The sequence below is a fragment of the Typopeltis vanoorti genome, chromosome 1 (assembly GCF_054136105.1).
Source record: "Typopeltis vanoorti isolate ZY-2024b chromosome 1, IOZ_Tvanoo_1.0, whole genome shotgun sequence".
In the NCBI taxonomy this organism is placed as follows: domain Eukaryota; kingdom Metazoa; phylum Arthropoda; class Arachnida; order Uropygi; family Thelyphonidae; genus Typopeltis; species Typopeltis vanoorti.
Window position 1 is genome coordinate 45,658,835 of NC_143549.1, and position 17,898 is coordinate 45,676,732.

Sequence of the window (17,898 nt, forward strand, 5' to 3'; positions counted from 1 at the left end):
TCCTATCTCCTCTGTCCTTCTTAAAACTACTGTAACCTTTACACTCAAATCCAGTTACTATATCTGACTTTGATAGCCAGGCTTCACTAATGCCAATAATCTTAGGCCAGAATATATATTCACTAAGGCAACAAACTCTATCATCTTGTTTCTGATGCTATTGGCATTTGTATTTAGACATAACAAGTTACTTCCTGAATTTTTTGTATACTTATATATTTACAATCTGCTTGGCCTGGTTGAGAAACTTTCTCTTTTCTGTCCAATGACACACTCAAAAGTCTGAATCCAAAGCATACATTTCTACCTATCCACCATATTCATAACAATTCATTCATAACATTTACAGTTTAAAGTTTGACTGAATAAAAAAAATAATAAAAATTTATTTTTTTTTTTTTTATTCAGTCAAACTTTAAGCTGTAAATTACAGTAGGGCATATATTAAATGCAAGGTTCTCAATGTAACATACCTTTATCTAGAAGAACTTTATATTTCTGGTTCTTCCAACCATCAAGTAAATGTGAATTTTGATCCTGAAGAAAATCTGCAACCTACTGATAAGAAATGGGATAATTTCACTGTGAACACCAAATTAATATAAGTTTCCAATATAGGTGAAAATGAAATACACTGTTCAAATTCTATATTTATTAAACACTATATTATCATCATAATCATCATTAGATTCCTGATATGTATCCTCGGGGATGTAACAGGATATTATAATAATACTACTACACGAAACGGTTATGTTGTTACTGACTTCTTATTGACAAATTAATCTCTTGTCCGGACTCCAATACTGTCAGATCTTAGATTTCAGTCTTCTAATGCACTTCTAACTGCATCATTCCATCAAATCTTCATTATTCTCTGGTCTTTTTTCTGCCTTCCTGGAATCAAATTCCTGCTTCTGTTGACCTTTCCTTTACCATTCTGTTTCACTGACCATATATCATTTGAGATAAGCTCTACTCACACCCATTTCAAATATTAACATTATCAAGTTCCTTCCTGATATATTCATATTTAATATCATTCTGACACTGATAACATGTTCAAACCCATTATTTTTCTCACAATCTCATATCTGCAGTCTCAAGTCTTTGATCAACTACTTTATTTCTAAACCAACACTGAGATTGGGAAAGGAGAGTTACTGTCTTGGTATACTGCTATTTAGGAGTTTTGGCCAATCTCTCTCTCTCTCTCTCTCTCTCACTCTCTCTCGTATTTCTTACAAACTTCTTATGCAGATAAGTTTGATGATGTGCAGTAACTACCATACTAGCCTTACTGATCTTCTTGCTATTTCCATCCTGGGGGTGCTTAAGAGTCAAGCTTGGAAAACTAGGAGGAGATATCCACACGGCCTTTAGGGGAATGCAGAGAACCAAACACTGCTTCTGACCATCAGGTCCAATCTCACTTTCTCGTGGTGCACCTTGGTAGATATCTACCTGGATACTGAATGAATGAGGATGGGATGACAAATTGGGATTTAGACAACTAAATTGTATTCTTACGACTTAAACCATAACTCAAAATGATGGTACAGCATGATGAAATTTCATGCCACCTGGGGCGTCATCCAGTTAAACAAGTCCCTGTTGTTTTCATCAGGGGAACCAGGATAAACAGTAAAAAATCAGCTACTGGAAAATAAATCCCAACTCAACATCAGCAGAGATCAAGATTAGAACCAACAACATAAGAAGCATCAATGGAAAAGAAATAGAACTAGCAGAAAAATTAGATAAGTACCAGATCAACATAACAGGTGTTACCAAAACAAAGGCAAAAAACAGGTGAGATCTTTCTAAGCAACAAATATGAGATGTTATATTCAGGCAATAAGAATCAAGGAAAAAGAAGGAGCAACTATAATATCATCATCATCATCAAATTCCTGCCATGTACCCTCAAAGGGTGTACAGGATATGAAGTATTACATGAAAAATTTACATCATTACTAACTTCCTATCTACAATTTTCCTCCAAATCAGTCTGTTACTTGTCAAGACTCCAACATTAGCAGATGTTATATTTCTATCATCTAAGGCACTTTATACTGTATCAATCCACCTATATCTTGGTCTTCCTCTGGGTCGTTTTCTTGCCAACCTGGTAGAGAACACTTGTTTTGCTAATCTTTCCTCGCCCATTCTGTTTAAGTGACCATACCACCTAAGATTAGCCCTGCTAACGCATTCCTGGATGCAAACAATGTCAAGTTGTTTCCTATTATCCTCGTTTTTCATATGGCATTGCCATTGATGACATCTGTTCACGCTTCTAATCTTTCTCAGGACTCTCATATCTACGGTCTCTAGTCTTTGGTCAAGTGTTTTACTTCTAACCCAGTTCTCAGATCCATAAGTTAAAACTGGTTTGAACACTGTCTCATATACAGCTAATTTAGTGTATTGGCTAATTTCTCTCTTATTCCATATAAATTTATTCAATTGACTTCCTACCATACCAGCTTTGTTGATTCTGTTGTCTATTTTCATACTTAATTTCATCATCTTCGCTAAAAATCGTACCTAAGTAGCTGAAATGTTTTACTTGTTCCACAGGTTCTCTATTCACAATGCAGTTGACATTTTCAACGATTCTGCCTATTTTCATTGTCTTTGTTTTTTTATTGCTGATCTTCATACCATATCTATTACAACAGTTATTCAATTTAGTCAGCGAATCATGCAGACTTGTAGCGGATTTATTTAGAAGTATAACATCATCCGCATAAAGCAAAGAGCTGACATTAACATCTCCAATTTTGATATCATGTTTAATACCACTTTCCTTCATAATGTGATCCATATAGATAATGAATAACAGAGGGGATAATGTCCATCCTTCTCTCACACCAGATTTAACATTAAACCATCTTCCTGTACTTCCTTCAATTCTAACTGCTGACTTACAACTCAAAAGAATTGTAAGTCAGTTGTAAAGACTACATATTGCTTGATATAATGCCCCATTGACACCATATAACTGTAGCACATTGAATAGCTTCTCTCTTGGCACCTTGTCATATGCCTTTTCCATATCAACAAAACTTAAAGACATGATTTTTCAACTATTTGTCGTAAAGTGAAGATCTGATCCTGACAGCGTCTATTTGGCTTGTTCTTTACCAAGCTTTTCTTCAACAATTCTTCTCAACAGTTTCACGAGTATACTTGCATAAATCTTGCCAGGAACACTCAGTAGGGAAATACCTCTGTTATTCTCACATTTAGTTTTATTTCCCTTTTTATATATGAGTACTATGAGAGCTCTACTCCAACTCCAATCATCAGGAATTCGTGCCTCCGTCTGGGACTTCTTGAACTATGCAGTGCAGTCACTGTAAGACTTTTATACCACCATACTTCAGCATTTCTGGTCAAATATCATCTACTCCTGCTGCCTTTCCACATTTCATGCCTTTGATAGCTTTTTCTACTTAAAGTATGGATATGTATTCCTGACTGTATGACAGTAGAGTGTTTTTTACCACTGTGCTATTACTGCTTGTTTCATTTAGCAATTTTTCGAAGTAATTACTCCATAAGAGAAAAAGATAGCTTTTTCTCCCGTTTTCATGTCACCTTTACCATCTCTAAGTCCTTTTACAGCATTCTTACCTCCATTTTTAAGCTTCTTCAACAACCAACTTCCAGAATATTTTACCACCTTCTTGATATTTATTTTCTATATTCTTGCCAAAGTCCTCCCATGACTTTTGTTTAGCTAGTTTTACACAGTGTTTAGCATTCTTGCATTTGTCTCTATATTCTCTAAGAGCACAAGCAGTCTTATTTGACAGGAACTTTTGATATGCTTTCTTCTTTTCCTTCACTTCCAGTGTCCCCCATGGAGTTCTGATTTTTCTATCCTTGCAGACAACCTCACCACATGCATCTCTGGCTGAATCAATCAGGGTTTTCTTCAAGGCTTACCACAATATCCAAAGTTTGGTCCTGTTCTCAAACTCTTTCAATTTTTCTTCAATAATCTTTGTGTATTTAAGTCTACAGTTCACATCTGAGAGCTGCTCAACTTTTATTCGCTTTAAAACTTTCTTACATGTTATTCTTTTCAATATCAAATTCAATTTTATCCTGCTGAAGACGAAATAGTGATCACTTCCAATTTCAAACCCTCTGTACAGTCTGGTGTACTGCACCAGGGAGAAAACATCACTATCAACAATATCACAGTCAATGAGACTTTTCTTATTCCTTGCCTCTTCTCTCCATGTGAATTTGTGCACATTTTTATGTTGGAACATGGTGTTAGTAATAACCAGTCCATGTCCTGAGCAGAAATCCAACAGGTATTTGCCATTATTGTTAGCTTTGCTCTTTTCTCCAAATTTTCTCCAAATATTTTTATATGTCTGACAATCATTTCCTACTCTGCTATTTAAGTCCCAAACAAGGACCGACTTTTTTTTTTCATTGTGTCAGTTACTTTTTTCTAAAGCCTCAAAAAATTCCTCCCCTTCTACCTTAGTAGAACCGTCTGTGGGACCATTGGTACAAATAAGTCTCATTGTCCAGTTCCCCATTCTGATATTTGCTCATCACTCTACTTGAGACTGACTGCCATTCAAGAAGATTAGCCTCATATTTAGTGTTGAATACTATGGCTACTCCTTCTTTTCCTTGATTGTCATTGCCTGAATATAACATTTTGTATTTATTGCTCAGAAACATCTCACCAGTTTTTGTCTTTTTTGTTTCAGTCACCCCTATTATGTCAATCTGGTACTTATCTAATTCCTCAGCTAGCTCCATTTCCTTACCATTCAGGCTTCTTATGTTGATAGTACCAATCTCTAACTCTGGTGATGTTGAGTTGGGGTTTGTTTTCAGATTTGTTCCAGTAGCTGACTTTTCGTTATTTGCCCTGTTCCCTGGCAAAAACAATGGGGACCTTGTTTAACTGGGCAACACCCCCAGCCGGCATGAAATTTTGTCATGTTGTACCATCATTTTGTATTTTTGTTAAATCGATAAGAATACAATCTGGTCAGCTAAATCCCAAATTGTCAGCCCATCCTCGTCCGTTCAGTATCCAGGTATATACCCAACAGGGTGCACCACGAGAAGGTGAGGATTGGACATTAGGTCAGAAGCCCTGGTCGGTTCTCCGCATTCCTTTAAAGGCTATGTGGAGGTCTCCTCTCAATTATACAGCTTTGACCGCACCCCCCCCCATGGATATATATATATATATATATGTATGTTAAAGATACCAAGCTATTTTAAATTTAAACCTGGTTTCAATCCATTTCCAAAGTAAGCAAACAGACAAGTAAGTCAAGTTTGTGCCTGCAAGTAGTGCAAGCCTGGGTGACCCACACACATAGTGCAAGTCTCAGGCAACTCGTGGTAAAGGTAGAATAAGCTCTGATCACTATTCTTGGTATTTACACTTAATGCAAGGCACATCTCCTTGAGGAGATGTATAATGCTATGCATTAAAGGCAAAGGGCCACTACCCAAACCGGTTTTGGCCTTTATTGACGTCGGAATTTTAATCCATTTCCCAAGTAAGAAAACAGACAAGTAAGTCAAGTTTGCACCTGCAAGAACTTGCACTACTTGCAGGCGCAAAGTTGACTTACTTGTCTGTTTGCTTACTTGGGAAATGGATTAAAACCAGGTTTATATTTAAAATAGCTTGGTATCTTTAACGTATATTACACCCAAGGTAAAAAACTTTCTACATCTATCTCTCATCCTGAGATTTTTATTTAATAAGGTCAAAGCACCTTATGGTAACTTGTTTTGGTAAAATATTTATAACCTCTGTATTACTTAAACCTTGGTATTTCTAAAGCCTGGCTCCCACTGATCAGACCTCAATAAAGGTCGAAACCAGTCTGGGTAGTGGCCCCTTGCCTTTAATGCATAGCATCATACATCTCCTCAAGGAGATGTGTCTTGCATTAAGGGTAAATACCAAGAATAGTGATCAGAGCTTATTCCACCTTTACCACAAGTTGCCTAAGACTTGCACTATGTGCGGGTCACCCAGACTTGCACTACTTGCAGATGCAAACTTGACTTACTTGTCTGTTTGCTTACTTGGGAAATGGATTAAAACCAAGTTTATATTTAAAATAGCTTGGTATCTTTAACGTATATTATACCCAAGGTAAAAAACTTTCTACATATATATATATATATATATATATATATATAAACATGTTGCTCTCCAGCCCAATTTAATTTTTAACCAATTAGATAATAATGAATTTAATCCTTTACGCAAGTGTAAGCAAACAAAGTTTGCACCTGAAGTATCTTCAGGACTGAAGCAACTCGTAGTAAAGGGTCTAAGCTCTCATCACTTCTTGTATCAGTATCTCCCATAATGCAAACACATCTCCTTGTGGACATGTATAATGCTGTGCATTAAGGGAAGAGCCACTACCAAGACAGGTTTCGAACCTGTATTAGGGTCTCGTCAGTGGGAGCCAGACCCAGAAGTTTTGATACTAAGGCAAAAGCATTATTTCTTAGTATTTCTTGATAGAGGTCGAAAGTGTAGGTAAACTTTGTTTGCCTACGCTTGGGTAAAGGATTAAACTAAATCTATTATAGTCTAACCAAGTGGAAAATAAACTTCCAATAGATAATAATAATAGGGCTCTAGCTTTGATGTAGTCAAGATTTTTCTTTTCTCACCAGAGGTCAGGCCAATAATTGTTGTAAAGGTTGGTCAGTAACTTTAGCAAACCATGTAGATTGTAGTGCAGCTTATTTCTTTGTATGCATGTGTATGCTCAGATGACGACCTTGATATGAAGGACGAAACATCGGGTGTTCATTTTGGTTCATCAAAGTTGAATAGCTATCGGATGTGAACTATAAACTTAAATACAAAAATATTATTTAAGAAAAACTGAAAGTTTGAAAAGAAGAAAAAAATTTCAGATGCAAACCTTAAAGAAAGCCGTGAGAATGTGCACCAGACGATTACACAACAGCTAAAACCTTTCACAGTTGGAAACAAGTAATCTGGCTGGTAAACTTCCTTTGGCTGATGCCACACGTATTCCTCCATTTGCAACAAAAAGTGTGTATGTGAAGTCATCGGACCATATCACATTCCTCCACTGTTGTGTAATAAAGCTAACCTTTTTCATTCGACTCTTTCCCTAAGTAACTATTTGCACATTAAACATTTAAGTTGTAACAAAAGAAATCTTGAATGCAACGACATAATGATCTGGTAAATTTGAGATGACATTATGGCAATGAAAGTTGAATCAAGAAAAAAGCCGATGTGCGCCGATCCTCTTTACAATGATTTTAAGGAATGATCACTATCCCTGATCACTTTGTTATGCTATCCGTGCTTATTTTAAATATATCCTTTCTTTGGTAGTTTTGTGAAGAAAGAATAGGATGTCGCACATACTATTTTAATGCAGTTTAAAAACATAATTTATTAGCTTTTTTTTTTTTTTATAAAAATAAATAAATAACTTAATTATTTATTTTTATTAAAAAGCTAATAAAGCTAACCTTTTTCATTCCGGCTCTTTCCGGAATGAAAACGATGTAATATTTTATTATTAAAATACTCTGGTTAGTTGTTGAAAGTTTTTTCACTTGATTATAAATTAAATTAAAGATGCCAAGAAATTATATTCTTGTTTAATTCTTTGCTAATACTTATCCAAGTATATGTAATATCAGCAGGAAAGAGATCTTTGATAATGTTCATGACTTCTTCTACTGGTACATTCGTGAATAAGGATACTATGTCTAGACTGGCCATTATGCCTGTTTTACAAAGATGTTCAAGCACTGCTTATAATCAAATTTCTTCAAAGTTAACAAGATTTACCAACAATTAGAAGGCCTAGCCATGGGCAGCCCTCTGTCACCACCATGTGCAGACCTTTTCATGGAGAAATTTGGAAATGAAATCTTCACCAACATTATTCCTAAACCTTCAATATGGTGGAGATATGTGGATGATATCTTCATCATATGGTAGGACAACATGGAAAACCTACATATGTTTGTCAATAGAATCAACTCGCTCCACAATAAAATCAAATTTACTCTAGAAGTAGAAAACAGCGAACTACACTTCTTAGACATACTAGTTAAAAGACAAGGTAACAATTTCAAACTGTCCATTTACAAAAAAACCTATGGACACTGGACGATATCCACATTACTCTTCAAACCATCATAGGCCACATAAACAGAGCATCATCCACATGTTGAAAAATCGAGTCAGAAACTTTATCTCCGACGGTGAAGAAGTTCAGACAGAACTGTCCCAAATCGCTATAACACTATCAAAATGCTTATCCTCGAAACATCATCAACAAATTTCTATACAAAAATAACCAACAAGAAAGAACAGTCTCCCAGAAAATTTCAACAGCAGTCATCCCCTTTATTGGTTCAATTTCCACCAAAATTGCGAGACTATTAAAAGCCCATAACATCAGGGTTGTATTTAAACCAACTACTAGCATCAGACAGGTTCTAAGATCTTCTAGGACAGTGTTCCATTTTATAAATATCCAGGTGTGTATAATATTCCATGCATGTGCGGTCTTTCCTACATTGGACAAACTTCAAGAAGCCTGGAAATAAGACAGAAAGAACATGTTGGAGATGTAAATCACAACAGAACGATCACCTCCGGTTTAGCACATCACTTTTCAACTTTGAACCACAGTATAGACTGGGATAACAGCTCTATGCCCTATGTAGATAATGATTACAGACATCGATTATTCAAAGAAGCAGCAGTAGTGCTACATATGGGCAGCAACCTTAACAGAAATCAAGGGGCCATGCTGAACGATACTTGGAAAAATCTAATTAATTCTCTCAGTTCAACAGAACTACAGTATGCGAATAATCATATTATGCGTGTTCATGACACTTAGTAGGAAGTCACAATTCATACTGACTTGTCACACGAACGTGTTACCTTAGCTACCTAACAGGTACTAACGTTTTTTTGTATTCTTAAACCTTTTTTGCATTTACCAAAATGGTAAATGCAAAAACAAGCCTTGAGAAAGCTAGTCAGTTACTAGCAAAACTGGTAGGCAATATTGTACAAACATAAGTAAGAATATAACTTCTTAGCATCTTTAATTTATTACCAAGTGAAAAAACTTTCAACAAAGTAAAAGAATAACTTCAGAATGAAGACAGTAGTCAGAAGCAGATGAGACTGTATAGTGCACACTTCACTAAGATCTATGAATCAGGTATGTAACAAGGTACATAATGTCACCACTACTACACTGAATGAAGAGACAGAGGTACATAAAAATGAAGTTCAAGAGTTGTTGCATAGCATGGATATGAATTTAGCAATAGGATCAGATGAGGTATCATAATATATGCTAAATTCATATCCAGACTATACAACAACTCTTGAACTATCACTTGAAAGGCTATTGCACAAATTAGAGAAAATGAGACTGGAATATAAACTAACTCACCATATAGGAAAGACATGATAATTAATAAATAACATTAACCTTAAATGGATTTAACTTATGTATTTTTATTAGTATAAAATGTTCATCCTTGCATCAAGGTTGAATTAGACCATATTACTCTACATCATGTATGTGCAGTTTGTGTGCATGTCATTGTTGAATATACCAGTTTCTGTTCTTGTTGTTTATTTGAAAGTCATACTGAAGATGCCATTGATACTAGAGGCAAAAATTTTATACTAGTAAAAATGCAAATGTAAGTTAAATCCATTTTATGTTGTTTATTAATATAAACCACTGACTTGGAAAAGTGGGTGGCTGATGAGCAGGTATCAGAAAGTGATATATGGTGAGTGTGAATCTACCAGATTTAAGGTATCTTTAGTGATGTAAATCATGTACCACTGTTAGTCAATGTATACATTAATAATATTGAATAGGACCTGACAAGAAACGTGCAACCGTTTGCTGATAATGAGAAAAAAGGCAGGGCAATCAGGGATGCTACCGATATAAAGCACTTACAGGATAATTTCAATAGGCTGGAACAGTGGGAAATGATAGTGGCTCAATTATATCAATATCATAAAGTTATATCATTATATCAATCATAAAGTTATACACTTTGGCAAGATTTCCAATGGTATATTATACTGCTGGGATTATAAGATATTACAGTTCAATTGGTCAAACTGCATATACAACTCAGAGAATAATTGCAATGTTGAAATAAACATTGACATGTATGGATAAGTCATTTTGCTTCTTTACAAGATTTATTTTTTTATGTGGATCCCATCCATGAAAGGCTTATTTGTAAATCTATAGTACATATGTACTGTGGTGAGTTAATGATTCTATTTTATTAATTTCATACCTTTCTTGTTATTTTTTAACTTATTTTTTATAGGATGGAAACCCTTCTCTAGTGACCAAACATGTAACTTTTTTAAAGTAACTTTAGGTGCAGTTGTTTCATATCAGGTGCTGAAATTCATCTCCCACCTAAAAAAATCTTGATATGATTGCACCTAGAATGCTGTGCACAGATTTGATCTCCTAGGAACAGAGGAGATAAAGAAGCTGTGGATAGGCTGTAAAGAAGAGTTTACAAAAATGATATCAGGATTACAGAATGTAGATTACAAGAAAAGATTGAGAATATGTAGATTTCAGACAATGGCAAACAGGAGAAAGAGGAATGACATGATAGAGGCCTATAAACTTCAAAAAGGGTGTTATTAGGTTATCAACTGATGAATTTTTTTTGTTATGTATGGAAAGTGGTGAGAGGATAAGTGAGCATGAGTGAAAGTTAAGTTAGTGAAAGGAATGAGAGCTATATTTTTCTCTTACAGAACAGTGGAACAGTTGGCATGTTAAAGAGTGAGTGCATCCAGTATAAATGAGTTTAAGAGAAGGTATAACAGCTGGTGCAGGTGATCTATAGTCTCAGTTAATGAGTTTTTAACTACTTGGAGATCTTAGATAATAATAATAAATATAATAATCTTCATCATCATCAAATTCCTGACATATACCCTCAAGGAGTGTACAGGGTATGACAGTACTACATGAAAAACTTACATTATTATATAAACTGTCAAGACTCCAACTTCATAATGTGATCCATATAGATAATGAATAACAGAGGGGATAATGTACATCCTTGTCTGACACCCGATTTAAAATCAAACCATCTTACTGTACTTCCTTCAATTCTAAATGCTGAATTACAACTCAAATAAACACTAAGTATTCCTTGATATAATGCCCCATTGATACCATATAACTGCAGCTTTTTGAATAGCTACAAAACTTAAATACAGATCTTTGTTATATTTCAATGATTTCTCAACTATTTGCCATAAGGTGAAAATCGGATCCTGACAGCCTCTATTTAGCCTGAATCCAGCTTGTTTTTCACCAAGCTTCTCTTCTATAATGTTCTCAACCATTTCTCAAGTATACTTGCATAAATCTTACCAGGAACACTCAATAGAGAAATACCTCTGTAATTCTCACATTCAGTTTTATTTCTCTTTTCATGAGTACTATGAGAGCTCTACTCCAATCATCTGCAATTCGTCCCTCTGTCCAGGCATTCTGAATAGTACAGTGCAGGCACTGCAGGACTTTTATACCTCCTTACTTGAGCATTTCTGGTCAAATATAATCTATTCCCACTTCCTTTTCACATTTCAGGCTTTTGATCGCTTTTTTTTACTTCAAGTATGGATATGTATTCCTCGTTGCATGCCTGTTGAGTGTTTCTTTACTACTGTGCTGTCACTGCTTGTTTCATTTAGCAATTTTTCGAAGTAATTACTCCATACTTTGAGGATATGTTTTTCTCCAGTTTTCATGTCATCACCCTTATCATCTCTAATTCCTTTTACAGCACTCTTTCCTCCAATTTTGAGCTTTTTCAACAGTCTCCAGAATATGTTGCCACCTTCCTGATATTTATTTTCTATGTTCTTACCCAAGTGTTCCCATGACTTTTATTTAGCTAGTTTTTACAAATTGTTCAGTTTTCTTACAATTGTCTCTGTATTTTCAAAGAGCACAAGTTGACTTATTTTCCAAGAACTTTTGATATGCTTATGTCTTTTCCTTCACTGCCTCTTTAACTTCCTGTGTCAACCATGGAGTTCTGATATTTCTATCCTTGCAAACAACCTCACCACATATCCCTATGGCTGAATCAATCAATGTTTTCTTCAGGGCTCCTGAATCTCAATGACTATGTTATTGTTCAGTAAACATCACTCAACAATAACATAGTCAATGAGATTTTTCTTATTCCCTGATATTCTCTCCTAAATTTGTTCACATTTTTATGGTGGAGCATTGCGTTAGTAATAACCAGTCCATCTACTGAGCAGAAAACTAACAGGTATTTGCCATTATTATTAGCTTTGCTCTTTTCTCCAAATTTTTCCAAAATATTTTTGTATGTCTGACGATCATATCCTACTCTGCTATTTAGATCCCTAACAAAGACCAATTTTTCCATTTTCATTGTGTCAGTTGCTTTCTCTAAAGCCTCAAAAAATTCCACCACTTCTGTCTTAGTAGAACCTTCTATCAGACCATAGGCACAAATAAGTCTCATTGTCCAGTTTCCCATTCTCATATTTGCCCACATCACTCTACTTGAGACTGCCTGCCATTCAAGAAGATTATTATTATTATCATTATTATTATCTGAGACCTCCAGGGAATCAAGGATTCATCGAAGGAGGCGGTAAACTACCCAACCCAGCTATCATACCTTCCCTTAAATTCATTTACGCTAGATGCACTCACTACGCGTAAGGGCAAATTATTCCACTCACTCACTCACTGCTCTCCGGGAGAAAAAACCTAGTTCTTATCCCTTTCTTGACTGCAAATAAATTTAACTTCCATGGGTGCCCCCCGTGTTCTCTTCCCACCTTCCATATAATGAAAAATTTCATCAGTTGAAATGCTATAACACCCATTCAAAAGTTTATAGACCTCTATCATATCACCCCTCTTTCTCCTGTTAACCAGAGTCTGTAATCCACATACTTGCAATCTGTCCTCATAATCTAAATCCCATAATCCGGATATAATCTTTGTAACTCTTCTTTGCTCCCTTTCCACAGCTTCTTTATCCCCTTGGAACCCGGGAGATCAAATCTACGCACAGTAATCCAAGTTGGGTCTTATCAAAGCCTTATAAAGAGGCAAAATTACTTCCTTATCCTTACATGTCAAGGTTTGCTTCAACATAGCAATTATCCTCTGAGTTGTAATTGCAACTTTTGCTATGTGACCTTTGAACTTTAAATTCTTATCCACCAATACACCAAGATCCCTTGCCTCTTCAGTTTCTTGTAGCATAACCGCAATAATATAATATTCTGCTGGAACTCTAATCATTCCAGATTGCATAACTTTACACTTACTAACATTAAACTGACAGCCATTTTCGTTAGCCCAGATTTCCAGTCTATTCAAAATCATTTTGTAATTGCTGAATATCAGTAGCATCCCTGATTACCCTGCCTATCTTCATATCATCATTAGCAAACAATTGCAAATCTGATGATAGACACTGCTTGATGTCATTAATGTATAGATTGAATAATGGCCCAAGGACTGAACCCTGAGGTACACCACTGGTTACCTTAAATCTGACAGATTCACACCCACTGCATACCACTTTTTGATATCTGTCTGTCAACCATCCCTGATCCAAGTCAATAGATTATGTTCCAATCCCATATTCTCCAGTTTACACAACAGCCTATCGTGTGGTATCCTATCAAATGCCTTAGAAAAATTATCCATATCCATTATCCTCTTATTTAGTGGTGAATTCTATAGCTACTCCTTGTTTTCCCTAACTCCTTTAACTAGTTCCATTTTTCAGGCTTTTTATGTTGATAGTACCAATCTTGAATATTGGCAATGTTGAGTTGGGATGCTTTTTCAGGATTCATTCCATAGCTGACGTTTTGCTGTTTTCCCTGGTATCCTGGCGAAAATAACAGGGGCCTTGTTTAACCAGGTGAGACACCAGCCAAAATGAATTCTGTCTTGTTGAACCATCATTTTACATTATGGTTTAAGCCAATAAGAATACAATTCGGTCAACTAAATCCTAAATTGCAAGCCCATCCTCATCGTTCAGTATCCAGGTAGCACCGTGGTGCTACCTAGATAACAGGTGCACCACGAGAAAGTGAGGACTGAACCTTAGGTTAGAAGCCCTGGTTGGTTCTCTGAAAAAGCTGAGATTAACATTTCCAATTTTGATATCAGATTTAATACCACTTCATAACGTGATCCATATAGATAATGAATAACAAAGGCTATGTGCAGGTCTCCTCTCAGTTATACAGCTTTGATCCCTTCATGCTACTTTAAAATAGACATCAAATTAGCACCTCTCATCCATTCTTTGATGCATGTATTATGTGCCATTCATCTGCAACTTGGCCTATTTTAGATAGATTGGAGTAAATGCTAAAAGCTGTTCCTTAAAAACATACGAACATATAATCTACTATCATTATGGAAATCATGATTATTACACAATGTTTTGGACATCACTTCAAGATTAAATGGAGGAAAGCAAAGAGTGTATAAAAGTCATTAAAAATTATAGAAGCCAAAACATATTTCTCTAATCTTGACAAGCATGACTACATTAATTTTGTCCAAAATTTGGAGATTGTTATCCTGAAGTCATTTACAGACCAAACAGACAAAAATCACCAATATATTTTGCTCAAGAGATTGATTGCTGTGATTTTAGTTCTATCTTTTCCATTTCCATGTTTAAATTTCTGTTGCAGTTACTATGATTAATGCAGAAGGTTCTGGAACAAAATTGGGGCTGTGTATTTAAAGTAACTTTGATAATGATACCTTGAGTTGGCAAAATATTTTTTTTTTTTTTTTTGTTTCAGTTGTACATGCTGCTACTTCTGATTTGCGTTTCCTTTCATTCTCTGTTCTTGATGTGTTCAGATTGGTGAACTTCTCCCAATCTGCCTATTTGTCCAATGTGGTGCAAACCACAGGCATAGTTGACCTTTTTTTGGGAGGTTCTAGAAACTTCAGAAGATTAGAAATCTTGTTGAAGGTAACCTTTATATTTTGTTAATGTAGTAGCCTTGATATTTTATCTGTGAAGTCTTATTAACCATTCTTTGGTGGAATGGTACTGAGATGGTTGAACTCTTGGCTTCTTTTATATATTAGTGGACATTCTGTAAGCTCTATAATGTGTGGATAGCACTTCTGCTCTCCAAAGCCTTCTTTGATGAGATTGCATAGCTCATGTGTTTATAAAGGTTTGACTTAAAAAAAAAAAAAGGCAGCCAACCAGGCCAGCCTTTCTAAGAACTTAAATCTTTTGGGTAGTGCAAAATTTTAAATTTTAAAATTTTTCAGAGTCCAAGCAACGCAACTCTGAAAAATTTTAAGGTTTCTTTTAATATTTGGCTATAAAATATAGATGGACCCAAAATATTTTTCATTATTTACATTATACTTCTGAAAAATTGAAACCTTTTCAGCTCTAAACTTCTATAATTATAATTTTAATATTTTCATTTTAGCTTCAAAGCAAAAATAAATCAATCTGAAGTTTGAAAACTTTTTAAAAAAATATAAAAATGAGGAATTACCAGTGCAATTATTGTCCAAAAGAGATTTCATATAAGGAATAAGAAATGAACTAATAAGGCATTTAGAACATATACATGAATCGCATTTTAAAACAATAGCAGAGGAAAATAAGAAACCATCAAGTAGCTCAAAAAAGTATTAAGGTTGATCGGTCAATTTTAAATGTTTGAAAAACAAAAAAAAATTAAGTGATTGTATCTATATTTGCTGCTGAAGATGGAATGTGAGTTCGAATGATTGTCAATAGTTCTTTTATACATAAATCAATTGCAAAGCAGAATTGTGTATCACCAAAGAATTAGTCATATACCCAATTCCAAACATCTATGAACATAAAAAAGAGCAAATATCAAAAATTAAAGAATTAGCAGAACTGAACACTGTTTCAGTGTTACTTACTTTGGATGAGTGGACCAGTACTGGAAATAAAAGATACAGTAATAAAGTACTGTTGCTTATTCAGATTATGCAAAAATTTTTAATTTAGGATTAGTTCATATATATATATATATAGATGTAGAAAGTATTTTTACCTTGGGTATAAATATGTTAAAGATACCAAGTAATTTTAAACCTGGTTTTACTCCATTTCCCAAGTAAGCAAACAGACTAAAAGTCAAGTTTGCGCCTGCAATTGATGCAAGTCTAACTGATCCCACAGGTAGTGCAGGACCAGGGCAACTCGTGGCAAAGGTGGAACAAGCTCCGATCACTAATCTTAATATTTACCCTTAATGCCAAAACACATCTCCAAGAAGGGGATGTATGATGTTTTGCATTAAAGGCAAGGGGCCACTACCCAGACCGGTTTCGACCTTTATTGAGGTCTCGTCAGTGGGAGCTAGGCTAGAATTAGAAATACCAAGATTTAGTAGTACAGAGCTTGTAAGTATTTCGCCAAAACAAGTTACCATAAGGTGTTTTAACCTTATTAAATAAGAATCTCTGGAGGAGATATAAATGTAGAAAGTATTTTTCTGTTTGCTTACTTGGGAAATGGAGTAAAACCAGGTTTAAAATTACTTGGTATCTTTAACATATTTATACCCAAGGTAAAAATACTTTCTACATTTATATCTCCTCCAGAGATTCTTATTTAATAAGGTTAAAACACCTTATGGTAACTTGTTTTGGCGAAATACTTACAAGCTCTGTACTACTAAATCTTGGTATTTCTAATTCTAGCCTAGCTCCCACTGACGAGACCTCAATAAAGGTCGAAACCGGTCTGGGTAGTGGCCCCTTGCCTTTAATGCAAAACATCATACATCCCCTTCTTGGAGATGTGTTTTGGCATTAAGGGTAAATATTAAGATTAGTGATCGGAGCTTGTTCCACCTTTGCCACGAGTTGCCCTGGTCCTGCACTACCTGTGGGATCAGTTAGACTTGCATCAATTGCAGGCGCAAACTTGACTTTTAGTCTGTTTGCTTACTTGGGAAATGGAGTAAAACCAGGTTTAAAATTACTTGGTATCTTTAACATATATAAACATATATATAGATATATATATACAGAAAATGTTCTTCAGTTGATATTCAAAATATTATGGACTTAAGAATACAAAGTATTTAGAATAATTTTGAAAAACATATTGTGGCTATAACAAAAAAAAAATGGATGCAGAAATTTGGATGTGAAAGCTTAGCTAAAAATTTACTCTGGCTTAATCATGCAATTATTGATGCATTTAATATGTCAGCAATTCATTTTTTAAAAAATATATATAAAAATTTAAATATATTTACATATATTAAAAAAAATTTCATGAGCAGAATTGCATAGTCCTGGGACTTGGGGGGAAAAAAAAAAAAAAAAAAAAAAATCGTCTGAGAACAGAAAAATAGCTAAGACTCAGAAAACTTCCAAATTAATGTTCTTATTTATATTCGCTATATAAATAAGAACAATGTATGTAAAATAAGGCACAACATAAAATGAAAAAAATAAATGACCTCATAAACTATCTGAAGGTTTTCCTGAAATGCAATTAACCTTGCAAGCTCTACAGCTTCTTCAATATAATCAACTCCTGTCAGATTGGTATAGTTTCTTCTTGCCTAAAGATAAAGAAATTTGTTAGCTCATGGTTCAAACAATTGAAATATTACTTATATTTCAATTATATTACAATTTGCATTAAAAATACTTCAATTAAGCAAAAAATATTCATGAATTGAATAAACATTATTCCACCACCATTCATAGAAATTCTGATAGCTTGACTTAA

General features: G+C 34.7%; 1 protein-coding gene across 1 annotated transcript in view; it reads right to left on the bottom strand.

Annotated features, from left to right (window-relative positions):
* LOC150109942 (EEF1A lysine methyltransferase 2) overlaps positions 1 to 17,898 on the bottom strand; it is a 108,512-nt gene that overhangs the window by 24,634 nt on the left and 65,980 nt on the right. The window contains exons 4-5 of the mRNA XM_090397318.1: positions 17,624 to 17,728; positions 474 to 555 (exon numbers count right to left, since the gene is read on the bottom strand). Of these exons, the coding sequence (XP_090253444.1) occupies positions 474 to 555; positions 17,624 to 17,728 (187 nt within the window). The remainder of the gene's footprint in view (positions 1 to 473; positions 556 to 17,623; positions 17,729 to 17,898) is intronic.